The sequence below is a fragment of the Bactrocera neohumeralis genome, chromosome 2, assembly GCF_024586455.1.
Source record: "Bactrocera neohumeralis isolate Rockhampton chromosome 2, APGP_CSIRO_Bneo_wtdbg2-racon-allhic-juicebox.fasta_v2, whole genome shotgun sequence".
In the NCBI taxonomy this organism is placed as follows: domain Eukaryota; kingdom Metazoa; phylum Arthropoda; class Insecta; order Diptera; family Tephritidae; genus Bactrocera; species Bactrocera neohumeralis.
The window spans coordinates 114,226-128,920 of NC_065919.1; the positions used below are offsets into that span (position 1 = coordinate 114,226).

Here is a 14,695-nt window from a genome sequence, read left to right on the forward strand (position 1 = left end):
GATGTTCAATTCCATTTCCATGAATTTCATAGAAGATTTCGGTTAATTTTTGATGAATTCACGCACGGTGATCACGGATTTTGATTGGCCCACATGTTGACCGTCATTTATGTAAGTCCTCACGATCACTTTGAAAACGTTGAAACCACTAGTGCACTCTGCTACGGGAAATTTGGTATGAGTTATTGTTCATAGAAATAATGTAATATCGGAAGAAATTGTTCAGATCGGCTCACTATAGCATAAAGCTGCCATACAAACCGAACGATCGGAATCAAGGGCTTATATGAAAAAGTTTCGCATTTGACATCGTATCTTCACGAAATTTGACATACTCGTAGATTACTGCTTAAGGTAATAATATAATATCCGAAAAAATCTTTCAGATCGGATTACCATAGAATATTGCTTCCATACAAACTGGACACATAGTTACTAAAAGAAATACACCTGTGAAGGGTATATTAGCTTCGGTGCAGCCGAAGTTAACGTTTTTTCTTGTTTCAACTCAATTTAACTGCATTAACCTATTTATATTGTATGTTAAATATACATACATAAATTTTGAAAATAATATTGCGCATTCGAAATTCAGATAATTTATACGGAAATAAAAATAAAAGAACGTACTGTTATATGTACATATTTGTTATATTTTGTTATATGTACATATAAATTTGGGCGGATATGTTATTTCTTAAATTAATATTTTTCCTGAAACCGAGAAAGTAGATTGTATTTAAACAAGCAACTTAAGCAATTTCGTGTACAAAACTATTACCATACAGGGACGCCACCAAGTTAGAGAATCGAAAAGGAAACTTTGTCTGCGGAGAGCAAACCAAAATCTAATAGCATATTCTGGTCTTGACTGTGATACAATGAATTAATGAAAAAAACATATAGTTTTTTTACAATATAGATAATATCTATTCAGAAGTAGAAACACTTTAAATATTTCGTTTGCCTTAATCATTTTATCAAAATTCTTGGAAGAGGAACGCTACATATAAATAATACATAATTAATATAAGATTAAAAATTGTTCAACTAAATATAAATAAATTTTATCTCACATCAAAATTATTTTATATATTTAACAATTTTTTCTATGAAATAAATTTAATACAAAGAACCTTTCGAAGCGGAATGACTAAAGTTGAAATTTATTAAAAACAAAAAAACTAAATTAAAGTAAATATTTAGATTTTTGCTGGACCGTCCCATCCTCTACGGTATAAACACCTTCTGAGAATAGAACCTCATGGAAATGTTCTAAATAAATATGTGACATTTTTTACCAAGGTGACTATTATGTTTCGAGATATAATATTAGTAAATAGATATAGTTAGCTACTGACATAACGGCTTATCGCGATTAAATTCGTATAAGCTTTTGTAGTTTACTTATTCATAATTGATTTACATGGGTCTTATGATCTACGTATGTGGTCGTGTATTTAATCAGTAATAAAATACGCATATAGTGTCTTCTTCGCAAATTTCAATTCTTCTAATTGCGATTCTGCTTGTGATTTAGTTCGACCGTTGAATTCAGTTGGAATGGGTGCATCTAAACTATTAACGCAACGCGTCATTTAATTCAGTCTAGCCGGAAAGCCTGAGCAAGATTCAAATACTGTGCTAGTTTCAAGCACTATAATATACAATACAGATTCAGCAAATATAACACCCTAATTGAAAATATGGATCCGATGGACTCTACTGTAACATCCATTATAACTTCAAAACCAATAAAAGCAATGAATGTGACTGAATTAAGCTCTTCTCTTCAACATTTTGGTGTTCTTGACTATTTCGTTTTTGTGCTCATGCTGTCGGTGTGTGCAATAATTGGTTTATATTTTGGATTCATTGAGAATAAGAAAAAGCAAAGTGACAATGAGCAGCGACGGGGTTCAGAGGCGTTAGAATACTTGGTGGGCGGAAGAAAAATGAAAGTGTTTCCTGTGGCTTTGTCTTTAGTCGCGAGGTATTGTTCTGAAATCGTGACTGGCTCAAATCAGTCTAATTAACTTCTTGTACATATGAATAATAACTAGTGGTATTGTCAAATTGATAATTCTGTTCAAATTCTTGTTCATTCACGATTGTAGTGAATATTATTTTATTATATATATTTATATTATTGATGACAATTGTGGAGAAAATCACTAATTCATAATTCAATTCAATTTGGTGGTTTCTGTTGAGTAAATTAGACGAAGAAGAAGTGGCGGAAGATCGTAATTTACATACATACATATGTATGTACATATGTATATAGCGGAGTAACTGTGCGTAGTCTCGTTTTTACAAGATTAAATTTTTACCCGAAGATTTCAAAAGTACTATATAGTAGCATATTAACATCCCAACTAAGTCTTATTTTTTTCACTTTACATCATTTTTCTTTATGATATTTAAGTACATTCTACGGTTATGGCAGTCGCTTGTCTAAAGTGAACAGGGGTGCAAGTAATAATATACTATTTGTGATTTACTTTTCCTTTGGATTGTACGCCCTGTCATGGTCAATTCACATTTCTATTGTGCTTTTATTTGTTTATATAAATATATTCTGTATGTATCGTGTATTTTAAAAACAAGTGCAAAGCAGTGAAATTAAATAAAATCCCTTGAAGCACAGACTTGTGAATGGTCGTAGCCTATGCTTTTGTTGCTGACATTGATTCTTCATGAATGAGTACTAAAAAAGACTTTAGTTTATTTTAACAATATTTTTACCTCAAAAAACTGTGGTAAAAGTTTTTTTTAAATCGGACAATATGATAACAGAATTTGATTCACTATATAATATTTAATTAATACAAGTTTCTCACTTTTAGTTTTGTTTCCGGAATATCTCTACTTGGTACATCTACGGAAATCTATGTTTACGGTACCCAATATGCTTTCATTCTAATTACGTTAGTTATATCTGGAATAATATCGTGGTATGTCTTTCTTCCTGTTTTTTGCAATCTTCAGTTAACTTCGACATATGAGGTAAGTGATAGTTTATTTAAACCATGTTCAGATCTGCCCTCAATTTTGAATTAGTCTTTAGTCAGATGAATAAATTACATATGTATTTTTACATAATTTCTTCGCTGTATATCGAGAGTAAATAATAAATTTTATTGCAATGGATTTGCCGCATATTATACTTGTTTTTCATACTCGCGTAGTAAATTGTCCATAGAATGTTTTGTTATACTCTTGCGACTTGTTGCTACAGAGTATATGTTCACCTAACGGTTGTATATACTACTGTGAATTGAAAGGTGAATTTTTTTATTTTATACTTCGCGTGTTTTTCGAATCGTTTTTTTATCTGTAAGTTGGTAGTACTGCTGGTGACATCTGTGCTAAATTTCACGTCAAAATATTCATTAATATTTAAGATACGCGTCGTGTAACTTCTCGTTATTCAGCAAATTCACATGACCACTCCCTGGACACCGTTTTGACTCAATTGAGGATATAAAAGCTGAATCGAAGAGAGCTCTGTGGCCATCACGACGGAGGGTTTTTCCAAGTGCTATTATGACTGGAAAATTCGTTGGTATAATTGTATTGCAGCGGGAGGGGATTACTTTGAAGGGAATGAAATGGATAAAATTCACCTTTCAATTTGATCACAGTACATAGTATGTATCACGTAAAACTAAGCGAGATAAATATATGTAGGGTTATAAATATATAAATGATCTGGATGACCAGGAAAGAAGTTGAAATCCGGGTGACTGTCTCTTTGTCCGTCCGCTTGTCCGTGCAAGCTGTAACATGAGTAAAAAAGGAGATATCTTCATAAAACTTGGTATGCGGGTTTCTTAGTACAAAAAAATTACGAGTTCGTAGATGAGCGTAATCGGACCACTGCCACGCCCACAAATCGCCATTAACCGAAAACCCATAAAGTGTCGTAACTAAGCACTAAATTAAGATATAAAACTGTAATTTGGTACAGGGGATCACAGTAGCAAGTGTATCTCCTAAACTACTAAAGCTATAACAACCAAATTTGCTGAGCACAAATATCAAAAGAACTCCTACCGACGGTGTGAAAATGGAAGAAATCGGAAGATAATCTCGCTCACTCCCCTTATAACGGTACTGTTAAAAATTACTAAAAGCGCGATAAATCAATAACTAAATACGCCAGACATATTAAATTTTACCACCTAGATGATATGAAAGAGCTTTATAGAATTCGGAGTGAAAATTTGACCAGGACCCGACCAACTGATTTCGATAAAAACTACTAAAAGCGCAATAAATTAATTGCTAATTACGGCAGACACATTAAATTTTAACTGCGAGATGGTATGAGAAGGCTTTATGGGAGCCGGAGTGAAAATTAGATGATGGGCGTTGCACCGCCCACTTTTTAGTGTAATCACCTCTCTTGCTACCTGACCCACCGATTTCGACAAAATTTAGTACAAATCATTCCTCTCATATTCCTATACGACTACAACCACGCCTACTTCCTAAATAACACAATTTTAATTTCCATATGATTTTTTCACTTTCCAGTACACAAATCGGGAATCAATTGATATATGATATAGTACTAAAACTTTACACTAATAATTAATTTAAACAGTTCAAGCCTCTAGGTATCCCAGTATCTATAGTCGACTTTTGACTGAAAATATCAATCAATGTGGAGATATACAATTGAAATTTAGATAAAAACCTTTACTGGCAAAAGTATTTCTGAGTATCAAAAATGGGTTGTATCCGGTTAATACTTCCCTGAGCCCCCATTTAAAGATTTTCGAACTACCTCGTGACTTTATCCTGCATATATCGGCCAATATTTGAGTTATCTCAATGAAAATTACAAAACGTGTTTTATTCATTATAGTATGTCTTTATGCCTAAAATAGTTACAATTTATCGAAACTTGACCTACCTTCCATATACTTGTAACTATTATCCGCTTTTTCGAACATCCGGCTGACTTTGCTCCATATGATTGGTAATTGTATGTGAGGTACCTTAATGAAACTCAAGGAACATTTTTTTAATATGTGGCATGATAATCGTTACCAGATAAAATCGGGTGGATATTACCCGATTTTCGTTTTTTCACAAACCTTATGTGTCGGTCAATATATGAGTTATATTATGTAACAGAATCGGTAATTGTATGTGAGGTAAATCCCGCAAATTAGGTAAGAATTTCATAATTATTATAAAGTGGTGTGATGTCGAAAAATAGATAAAGTTTGTTAATTCATTCTCCTTTTCCTGGCATACCCAATACATTCGATTACATTATGTAATTATGCACATCGGTATATTTAATCTGTACATGCGAATCTGATGAATTTAGCGATTTCTGTCAGTTAGGTTAACTTTTAAGTACACATTTCGGATATAAGGAAGGGGACAATAATTAGCCCATTTAGGGGCATAACTTATAGAATAAATCAATAAAAAACACCATAATTTTTTATGATTTTATTCTTTTCCTTAATTAGTATTTTGAAATGCGATTTGGTCGCGAGGTACGCTATTTTGGATCCGTTTTGTTTATCGTAAACATGGTGAGCTATGCAGTTTAGCCACATTTATTTTAATTTATTATTGTAATATTTTTTTAATTATTTCGTCAAACGAAGATTCTTTGGCTGCCCGTTGCAGTATATGTACCAGCTTTGACCTTTAACCAAGGTGAGAATAAATTGACGGATGTTATCACTACGAAAGCTCAGCATTTTTTAACATACATATGTACATATATCTTTGCTCTTCCAGTATCTGGAATCGACACGCATATTGTAACTCCAATAGTGTGTCTGATTTGCACCTTCTATACTTGTGTGGTAAGCGTGATTCAGAAGGAATTTGTTTTCGCATTTAATTGTTATTATAAATAGGGCGGCTTAAAAGCAGTGATTTGGACAGATGTTGTGCAGAGCTTCATTATGTATGGATCAATAGTGACTATTTGCATTAAAGGAACTCTTGATGTGGGGGGTTTAGATGTGGTTTTGCAACGAAATAGAGAAAGCGGTCGTTTGAACATGCCGGAGTAAGGGAAACTATTAACCTCTTTTATACAGGGGTACAAATTTAATGTTCGCTTTATGCTATAGTTGGACCTGGGATCCTACTGTACGTTTGTCTATGTTAGCTGTGTTTGTGGGTGGATCTCTTCATAAGATACAATCTTCTGCTGTCAATCAAATTTGCATCCAACGTTACCTTTCATTGCCTTCCCTACAAAAAGCCAAACACACAGTCGTTTTATTTAATATCCTGCTAATCTTTCTGATGTTGTGTTGTTGTTATATGGGATTATTAGCCTATGCCAGTTACTACGACTGCGATCCAATTAGCACAAAGGTAGGTATAAAGGTAATATATTAGCTTACCCTAATTCGTTTATTTGCAGCTTGCTGCGGCTAGTGATCAGTTGCCAACTTTACACGTAATGAAGACGGTGGGTGATATACCTGGTTTGACAGGCCTTTTTGTTGCTGGTGTTTTCAGCGCAGCATTGAGCTCATTATCTACTGGGTTGAATTCCTTGGCTTGTGTTATTTCTCAAGATATTATTGCATCCTTCTTTAAGACACCGTTGAACGAACGACATACAGCTATTTTATTGCGCTTAATCGTTTTTGTTTTTGGTACAGCCTGCATCGGTTTGGTTTATGTCGTCGAGAAACTTGGTATGGTTTTACAGTTAGCCACAATGACAGGGGCAGTCACAATGGGACCACTCTTAGCTGTTTACACAATGGGCGTTTCCTTTCCATGGATCAATGGGAAGAGCGCACTTACGGGTTGTGTGACAGGCTTTTTAGTTTTGAGCTGGATATGTGCTAATGCACAAATCGCCCAAATGAGAGGGGAAATCGCTTATCCGAAAATGCCAGTATCCATTGATGGATGCGAATATGAATTTGATAATGCGACAGCTTGGGATACCATTTACAACTATCAGTGAGCTTTTGTATGAAGTAAATAAAACTCTGCTTAAATAAACAAATAATAAATTTTATAGGCCATCAACTTTCGAGCAGCGCAATTTATACCATCTATCTTTTTTGTGGTATTCTGCTTTTGGTGCAATGATTTCGATAGTAGTTGCATGTGTATCAACTAGACTATTTGGTACAACGGATTTGGAAAAAATAGATCCAGCATTACTTTCACCCTTTGTACGGCGGTTCTTACCATTAAAACAACGCAAAACATATTGTAGTGTTAGCTTGGAAGATTTTTCTAATTATAAGTCCCCGAATAAGGGTTTCCAACGACGTGCTAACTAAATTAATTATAAATGCTTTAATGTATGTCTACTCTGTTTTGGAGTGTTTTTGGCTTAAGTTTTTCAAAAATTTATTTACAATGTGCGTATGTGTATGCATTCCATGAATAGGAATAGGAAGTGTTTTATCTACATTCTTACATCTTTAAATATGTATACCTGTGTAGGGTTCTTAAGATTTGTTTACAAATTGGCTAATAAAACTGATGTTAAATACTTAAATTTGAGCGGATAAGCAAATATTTGCCTAGGCAACAATAAATTAATTTTTATAATTTTTTAAACTTATTCATATAAAAAAACACTAGTACTACAAATGTTTAACGTCACTATTTAAAAAGACAATACAAAATCTGTTAACTATTTAAATATTTTCGTTCCTTTAATTTGGAAAAATCAGGCACAACTGCTGTAATGTTAAGAGTTTGTGCCACTTTATTTAAATTGATGTAGTTGCCAAGCCTTCCAGTTTCTCTTGGGGCATTGTAGAGGGTAGTTAAGTTTTGACAATGTCCAATTTAGAGAAACTGCGCTTCCAATAGCTTGGGACATAGGAAGTGTTAGTAATAATCGAATTGTCGTAAATAAATTTGGAACAATATACATTAATTCGTTTGAACAAATATAATTTAAAATGGAATGTTATACCACATAACAAACATGGCAATAAATTTAAAATTTGCAATTGGGTTTCAAAACGAGTTTGATTACCAGATGAGCCTACACCTGTCTCGACTTCATAAATATCCATATGCGCATCATGCATCGTAACGGAGGCAACGCATCAACTCAACTCTCTCGTGTCACTAAGTGGCTTAACGGTTAATGAATGCACATGATGCAGAAGAACTCCCCACGTATAAGTTGACCCTGAGAAATATACTATACATATAAATTTAGAACTATTGATGAAAATGTATTGTTTTAATTTCCTATTACCCTTACTAATGCCACTAAACTTGCTGACAGTAATGTTCTTGTGTTCTTATTAGGAGATAGTTTTCGTCATCTATTGTTTGATTACTTTTTAGCCTAGTTTCAAACTCTTTCCACTTTTGATATTATTTATCAAATTATTTAATATTACTTTATATTTGTTATATAACTATTGAGCAACCTATATAAATAAATTTTTAAAATATCACAGGATATAAAATAATTGCTTTTCCATATTATTCATAGTACATCGGCAAGCGGTTTAGTAGAAGAATGCAGCTGTTTTCTGCTACTCTATTTGTAATTAAAGCGGTGAGAATAGAATTTCCATTGTTTAGAGACCCATTACTAATACAAACAATACCTCAACAGATTATATGGCTGCCCATTGCGATTTATGTTCCGGCTCTAACATTTAGCCAAAGTGAGAATTCATAGTTTGCATACATACATATATAAAGTATATACATACATACATATATATTTACAGATATTTATTTAAATTTCAGTTAGCGGAATCGGAGTGCACACAATCACCCCCGTTGTGATTGCAATATGCACATTCTATACAACAGTGGTTAGAATACAAAAAGAAATTGAATTAATTTATGTTTATTTAATTTATGATTTTATAATTTAATGAAAAAAGGGAGGTATCAAGTGCGTAGTATGGACAGATGTCATTCAGAGCTTGGTTATGTATAGTTCCCTGATCGCATTAATTATTAAAGGTACTTATGATGTAGGAGGCATTACAATCATGTGGCAACGCAACCAAGAAGGTGGTCGATTGAATACTCCAGAGTAAGAAAATGGAATAGTAACTGTCAAATACCTAGAGTAACAATAACTTTATTCGAAAGAATTACTTTAGATCCTACGGTACGCATGAGTATTATTTCTGTTATAATAGGAGGTACATTTTTTAAGCTTCAGAATACCTCCATAAACCAGCCGACAATTCAACGGTTTATGTCTCTCTCATCATTAAAAGCTGTTAAATATACACTTTTTATATTTACTTTTGGGGTAATTTTTCTTTATTTGGGCTGCATATATGTGGGTCTCGTAGCATTTGCAACATATTATAAATGTGATCCAATCTCAACCGGCGTGAGTAAATTAACATATAACAAAATCTCTTAATATGAAAATAGTACTACTAAACCATAAAATACTTAATTATTGTGAAAGCTTGCCGAGGCTCGTGATCAGCTGATTCCACTGCTGGTAATGCAAGTGTTTGGCAAGTTTCCAGGTCTTCCAGGTCTTTTCGTATCAGCTGTGTTTAGTGCAGCATTAAGTTCCGTTTCAACTCTCTTAAACTCTTTGGCAGCAGTGTTACTGGAAGATTTTATTAAACCGAACGTTCGAAGTCCGATCAGTGAAAATACGGTGGCTATCGTTATGCGGACCATTGTAATAGTTTTTGGTGTAAGTGCAATTGGACTAGTATACATTGTCGAAAAAATGGGGATGGTATTGCAGCTATCTGCTACTATGCAATCGATTTCATACGGACCTATGTTAGGCATTTTTTCTACTGGTGTATTGATGCCATGGATCTCAGAAAAGGTTGAACCTTTTATGCTGGCGTGAGCAAATAATACCTGGATTTATTATTTTCAGAGTGTTTTTGTTGGAAGCCTTGTCGCCGTCTTGTCCATGACTTGGATATGTATCAAAGCTCAAATGGCCATTGTGACAGGCTCATTTCGTCACACAAAATTGCCGGTTTCCGTTGAGGGATGTGACTACGAATATGATAACAGTCGCTACCTGAATTCTACGAATGAATAGTAAGTAGTTTGTTTCCTTCTAAGGTCAAAATGTTCACACATTGATAATACATATTACAACTCGTTCTTTTTAATTGCCTTAATAATACCAGCGAGGTTAAGAATGGAAATGCCATACACCATATCTCTTTTCTGTTGTATACAATGCTGGGTGCTCTTATCACCATTGTAGTTTCAAATATCGCTTCACTTTATTTTGGCCGAAATAAGATATCTGATGTAGATAAAAAGCTAATTGCCCCATTCATTGTCAAATATATCCAAAAGCAGAGCTATAAAAATGTTCAAACATCCGAGAAGCTTGAAATGGAGTAATACCTTGGATCACAGAAAGCTACGTAACTACAATCAATTTAAAATCGATGTTAATCAAAATGTTAAAATTTCTCAACTCAAAAATAAAAAATATTTTGAGATTTTTATTTCTGGTACTTACCTGCGTTATATCAAATAACTTATCACAATTTAAAGGTGACTGTTCAAAACCAGTTTTGAAATAAAATGCAGAAGAAATTAGCGGTGGATTTTCTGCTATTAACGCCAAGAGGGTTTGAAAACTGAAGCTGTTAACTACATAATGCAACATGTAATCAGTTAAAATAATAATGACGAATAATGGAATATAGATCTTCGAAATGCAAAACACTAATCTGCCACCATTAGGATATGATAATATCTAGGAAATTGCGAGTGAAGTGAAAGTAGTTTGTAATAGGACAGTCTGAGCTAAGGGAAATTTTTATAAAATTTTAAATAAGAATCTGCGTGAATTCAGTATAGAGGTTTCCGTAGTTAAAATTAATTATATAGAAAAATAATTAAATTGAATTGTACTAGAACTCTATTTGATAGTTAATATTATATAATCTAAATTTTTTTATGTAATTTAATGTTGTTTACGTTTCATACGTCACAATTTATACAGATTTAATGAATGGGAGTATTCACAAAAATTTTAATCATTCTCAAAACTATTGAACAAAACACAGAAAATGTATGTTTATTGAGATTAATTTCTCGCCATTATAACTTCAATGAAAGATACACATTTTCTTATGCTTAAGCATTCATTATGCTATTTACCTGCTTTTGCTGTAATTTTGCTTTCGCTAAAATCGATCTTTTCCCATTAGATATTTTTGTCAGTATTTTTTAAAATAAAATTTGTTAGACATATACACACTTGTATATGTAATCGAATCTTGCTGCCAAAACAAAATGTCTAAATTAGATTTGGAATATTTAAACTTGTGAAAATATATCAAACATTTCGTTGCCTTGTTTTCGAATCCCACTCAGTAAGGGAATCTATTTCTCCACTATCTACCAAAATTGCATATCGTTTTATCGAAATAAAATAAGTGTTGAAAATTGAACACGTAATGAGTTGCTTCCCACGTCCATCGGAATGTTGCTGCTGTTCATCTTGTTCGCCCTGTTGCAATTATATGGGTGATTGCTGCAATATCCGTCGAAATCGGTCCTGTATTGATTGTTTTCCAACGCGGATGATTCCGGATGTACAAGTTCCTCCCAAAAAAACTAAGTCTAGAAGTTCTCCAATTAAGTCTTCCATGACTAAAAATAATAATAATAAACGTACGTCCCAAATTAAAAACGGAAAGCGTTTAAATGTACCAGCCGAAAGCGAACCCAGTATGGAAACTAAAAATCCTAAGCAGACAAAGAATAAGCAAAACTTTCAATACCAGGACCTCAAGAAGCGTATGGAGGTAATAAGTGAGGAAGCAGAACAAGATTCGGATGAAGAACCATTTAGCAGCAAAAATATTCAGAATTCATGTGCCGACTTTCTCAGTATTGTACATGACACGGTATTGGAAACAGTTCAGGTGAGTAAAATGTTATTTGTACGACTATAACCATAATTAATGTTTCTTATTAGAGTTCTGTTGAATGCATGATGCGAAATTATTTTGTCCATACAATGGAAAAGGTCGAAACGTTGTGTTCGCAGATGATGAGAAATGAATGTTTACTAAGCAAAATGTACTTGGATATTTTAGACAGTGAGACTTGAACTTTGAACTGAAGAAGTTAATGCTCTTAATATTTGCTTATTGCAGAAATATCACAGCAAAGCGAGAAAAGTTTACGACAGTTTAAATGTTTGTGTCAATTTATTGCCGAGACTCAGAGAGAAGTTAGCGAAGATCGTACACAGAATCAGAGATGCAATTGTCCTAATTGCACGGGAACGGAAGAATCTTTTATATCACTGGCTAAAGAAAGGGCTTTGTCGAAAGGACGCCGCCTCTCTGGAAGCGGCAATAGTAACGTTAACTTCAATGTTTATAAGAGTGAGTTAAATGCAACGAACTATCGTGACCCCGACAACGAGGTAAAACCTAAAACATCGCTGACAAGCTGCACAAATTTAGCACAGTCTAAGCCTAAACTACTTGAAAAGCCACCAGGTAATATTAGTAGCCTGAGTAATGAGGCAATTCGGCGAAATATTAGACGGTTGAATGAATCTGACCACTTTGAGTTTTCCAATAATCGCAGAATTCCTGAGCCCCCTAGGGTCGATGACAGTTTTAAAATGGAACAGTATGAGAATCGAATAGAAGGTGGCAAATACGTTAGTGTGAAAACAGGGCCAAGTGAAACAAACATGCCGGAAGTAAAACTGTAATGACAGCTATTTTATCCTTTGCCGTATTTTGTGACCAGTAATATTTAACTGTGCATTAAAAGTGGCGATTTGACGTTTTTATTACGAATATTTCGATGAGCCTTGTACGAGTATGTACATATACAGACGAGTGTATTTAAATCATTCTCCAGCCGTTGTCGTACGGTAAAAGGCAGAGACTTCTCCTCTAATTTGCATATACCAGTAGATGTATGTGTTGGAGCAGAAGTTTTCGCTTTTTAACTTATCATAATTTTGATTCTTCCAAATTTAACGAAAGTTTAAATCCTCTAATATATTATATTCAGATATCGAGCCCGAAACAAAAAACATTTATTTTCTTGGATGCGTATTGCGTGAAGTATACAAGGTAAAATTGCATAGAACCAATAACTAGGATGATAATGGTTCATTCTGTTTCTTACAAAAGAGTTTTGCGACTACTTATGCGCAATTGTTTACAGTTATACCAAACACCGATATGTCTAGTTATAAATATGTTATAATATTTATATTTATGGTATTTGAATCATTTACCACCTTTTGCAAGGTGTTTAAATGCCTATTCATCCATATGTTAATCATCATTACATATGCGCAGAATTGTTGGAAAAGTGAACTCTGGTACAGGATTTATTGTAGTAAAACGGGTATTGTGAAAAACTCAAATATTTACGTACATTTTTTTATAAGAGCTCTAATAGTTTATGAAATGTGACATTTAAACATATTAGTAGGTTGGCCTCTGCAATTAAAAAAAATACAAATAAAGGTAGTCCTCATCTTTTAGACCTATGTAAGAGCCGAATTTGAGCTCAATTGGATACAGAGGTAAATATAGAACTTAATTATTTTTTTGTTTAAAGATCACCTCCGTTTTATTGACTCACAGTGGAATTTAGTCGACTTTAGTAATTGGAGGTGTTTTCAAATATTGTAAGAAGAATTTGAACTAAAAATTCAGTGTGTTTAAATAAAAGCAGACTTCTAATTGTTCTAAATGTACCATATAACCGAGCAATTAACTCATTACACAATTAGATTTTGAATAACAATAAAATTGTGTAAAGGACTCTGTGAAGTATGTCCAACGAGAGTAGAAAAACATATACATATATTTAATCGCAAATCAAAATGAATAAAATACACTCAGTCTTTTTTTTACGCGATTGTTGGTTCTGCCACTAATCGCGTAAAAAAAAATCGCGTAAAAATGGTTAGTTTTCCAATATTAACTGACGAATTGGTTCCGAATATAAAAAATATCGCGTATAACAAAATATACGCGCAAAAAAATATTCAAAAACAATACAATAAGTTTCAAATTTCAGACTTATGATTTATTCATTCATAACAAAATAAAAAATACAAAACAAAAACCATATATAAAAGAGAACAAAATAGAAAATAGGTAGATTTATTGAAAACACCGTTGAATGCTGTTTAATCACTGTCATTATCCGTAGTGGAAATTATTCTTAGCCGCTTATTTTGATGGCCGGCACTGATATCACTAGAATTTGTACCAGAATCAATAGTAAGAACTATGGATTGATGTTCTGATTGACTAAGCATCTCCGACTGAGTTTGCACCATAAATTCAGTTAATTTTGTTTGAATGCTTCTTTTTGGACCCAATAAATTCCGATGTAGTTCTTTATATCTTAACATGCAGAGACTCAATTCTTTTTGAAAAATTCGTGCACGTTCGGCATCAGTATCATTTGCTACAAAATAATTTTCCAATTCTGCTGCAAGCTTAAGACCTTATTATAGTTAGGCCTTTAGTCTTTTAACGAAATACCCGAAACTGTATACCCATACACTCACACACGCATACCAATATCCACACACTATTAGGGTGCGCCGACATATTCAAAAATTATTACGCTTAAAAATATGTAAACAAGCAAAAAACGAAAAAAAGCAATCGCGTTAAAGTGAAAAATTCGCATAAAAAAAGGAATTTGCGCTGCAAAAATAACCGCGTTAAAGTGAAATAGCGTA

General features: G+C 33.3%; 3 protein-coding genes across 5 annotated transcripts; all 3 read left to right on the plus strand.

The window, feature by feature from the left end:
- The first annotated feature begins 1,506 nt into the window (after window positions 1–1,506).
- LOC126767725 (sodium-coupled monocarboxylate transporter 1) lies at window positions 1,507–9,377 on the plus strand. Of its 3 annotated transcripts, XM_050485286.1 has the most exons (13): window positions 1,507–1,993; window positions 2,850–3,009; window positions 5,496–5,561; window positions 5,637–5,688; window positions 5,773–5,840; window positions 5,895–6,049; window positions 6,114–6,363; window positions 6,413–6,460; window positions 8,477–8,542; window positions 8,603–8,654; window positions 8,740–8,807; window positions 8,880–9,034; window positions 9,094–9,377. In XM_050485286.1, the coding sequence occupies exons 1-13, from the start codon at window positions 1,707–1,709 to the stop codon at window positions 9,374–9,376; spliced, it is 1,710 nt and encodes a 569-aa protein (XP_050341243.1). In that variant the 5' UTR covers window positions 1,507–1,706; the 3' UTR covers window position 9,377. The 3 variants fall into 3 exon arrangements, with proteins under 3 accessions (XP_050341243.1, XP_050341244.1, XP_050341241.1); XM_050485287.1 differs by lacking the exons at window positions 8,880–9,034; window positions 9,094–9,377 and having other exon boundaries at window positions 1,513–1,993; window positions 8,721–8,810; XM_050485284.1 differs by lacking the exons at window positions 8,477–8,542; window positions 8,603–8,654; window positions 8,740–8,807; window positions 8,880–9,034; window positions 9,094–9,377 and adding an exon at window positions 7,028–7,984 and having other exon boundaries at window positions 1,515–1,993; window positions 6,413–6,966.
- An 86-nt stretch (window positions 9,378–9,463) lies between these two features.
- LOC126767732 (sodium-coupled monocarboxylate transporter 1-like) lies at window positions 9,464–10,460 on the plus strand. The gene is made up of 3 exons (XM_050485303.1): window positions 9,464–9,805; window positions 9,860–10,029; window positions 10,122–10,460. The coding sequence occupies exons 1-3, from the start codon at window positions 9,464–9,466 to the stop codon at window positions 10,342–10,344; spliced, it is 735 nt and encodes a 244-aa protein (XP_050341260.1). The 3' UTR covers window positions 10,345–10,460.
- Window positions 10,461–10,559: 99 nt separating this feature from the next.
- Window positions 10,560–14,388, plus strand: LOC126767730 (uncharacterized). Its single transcript, XM_050485299.1, has 3 exons — window positions 10,560–11,882; window positions 11,936–12,059; window positions 12,117–14,388. The coding sequence occupies exons 1-3, from the start codon at window positions 11,412–11,414 to the stop codon at window positions 12,686–12,688; spliced, it is 1,167 nt and encodes a 388-aa protein (XP_050341256.1). The 5' UTR covers window positions 10,560–11,411; the 3' UTR covers window positions 12,689–14,388.
- The last annotated feature ends 307 nt before the right edge of the window (window positions 14,389–14,695 follow it).

Excerpts from the sequence above, each read along its gene's own strand:
- LOC126767730 (XM_050485299.1), top strand. The coding sequence starts at position 11,412 with ATGAGTTGCTTCCCACGTCCATCGGAATGTTGCTGCTGTTCATCTTGT. Across the intron at positions 11,883-11,935 it reads CGGTATTGGAAACAGTTCAG|AGTTCTGTTGAATGCATGAT; the intron begins GTGAGTAAAATG and ends GTTTCTTATTAG. Across the intron at positions 12,060-12,116 it reads GTACTTGGATATTTTAGACA|AAATATCACAGCAAAGCGAG; the intron begins GTGAGACTTGAA and ends TGCTTATTGCAG.
- LOC126767725 (XM_050485284.1), top strand. The coding sequence starts at position 1,707 with ATGGATCCGATGGACTCTACTGTAACATCCATTATAACTTCAAAACCA. Across the intron at positions 5,841-5,894 it reads GCACCTTCTATACTTGTGTG|GGCGGCTTAAAAGCAGTGAT; the intron begins GTAAGCGTGATT and ends TATTATAAATAG. Across the intron at positions 6,967-7,027 it reads GATACCATTTACAACTATCA|GCCATCAACTTTCGAGCAGC; the intron begins GTGAGCTTTTGT and ends TAAATTTTATAG.
- LOC126767732 (XM_050485303.1), top strand. The coding sequence starts at position 9,464 with ATGCAAGTGTTTGGCAAGTTTCCAGGTCTTCCAGGTCTTTTCGTATCA. Across the intron at positions 9,806-9,859 it reads TGCCATGGATCTCAGAAAAG|AGTGTTTTTGTTGGAAGCCT; the intron begins GTTGAACCTTTT and ends TATTATTTTCAG. Across the intron at positions 10,030-10,121 it reads CTGAATTCTACGAATGAATA|CGAGGTTAAGAATGGAAATG; the intron begins GTAAGTAGTTTG and ends TAATAATACCAG.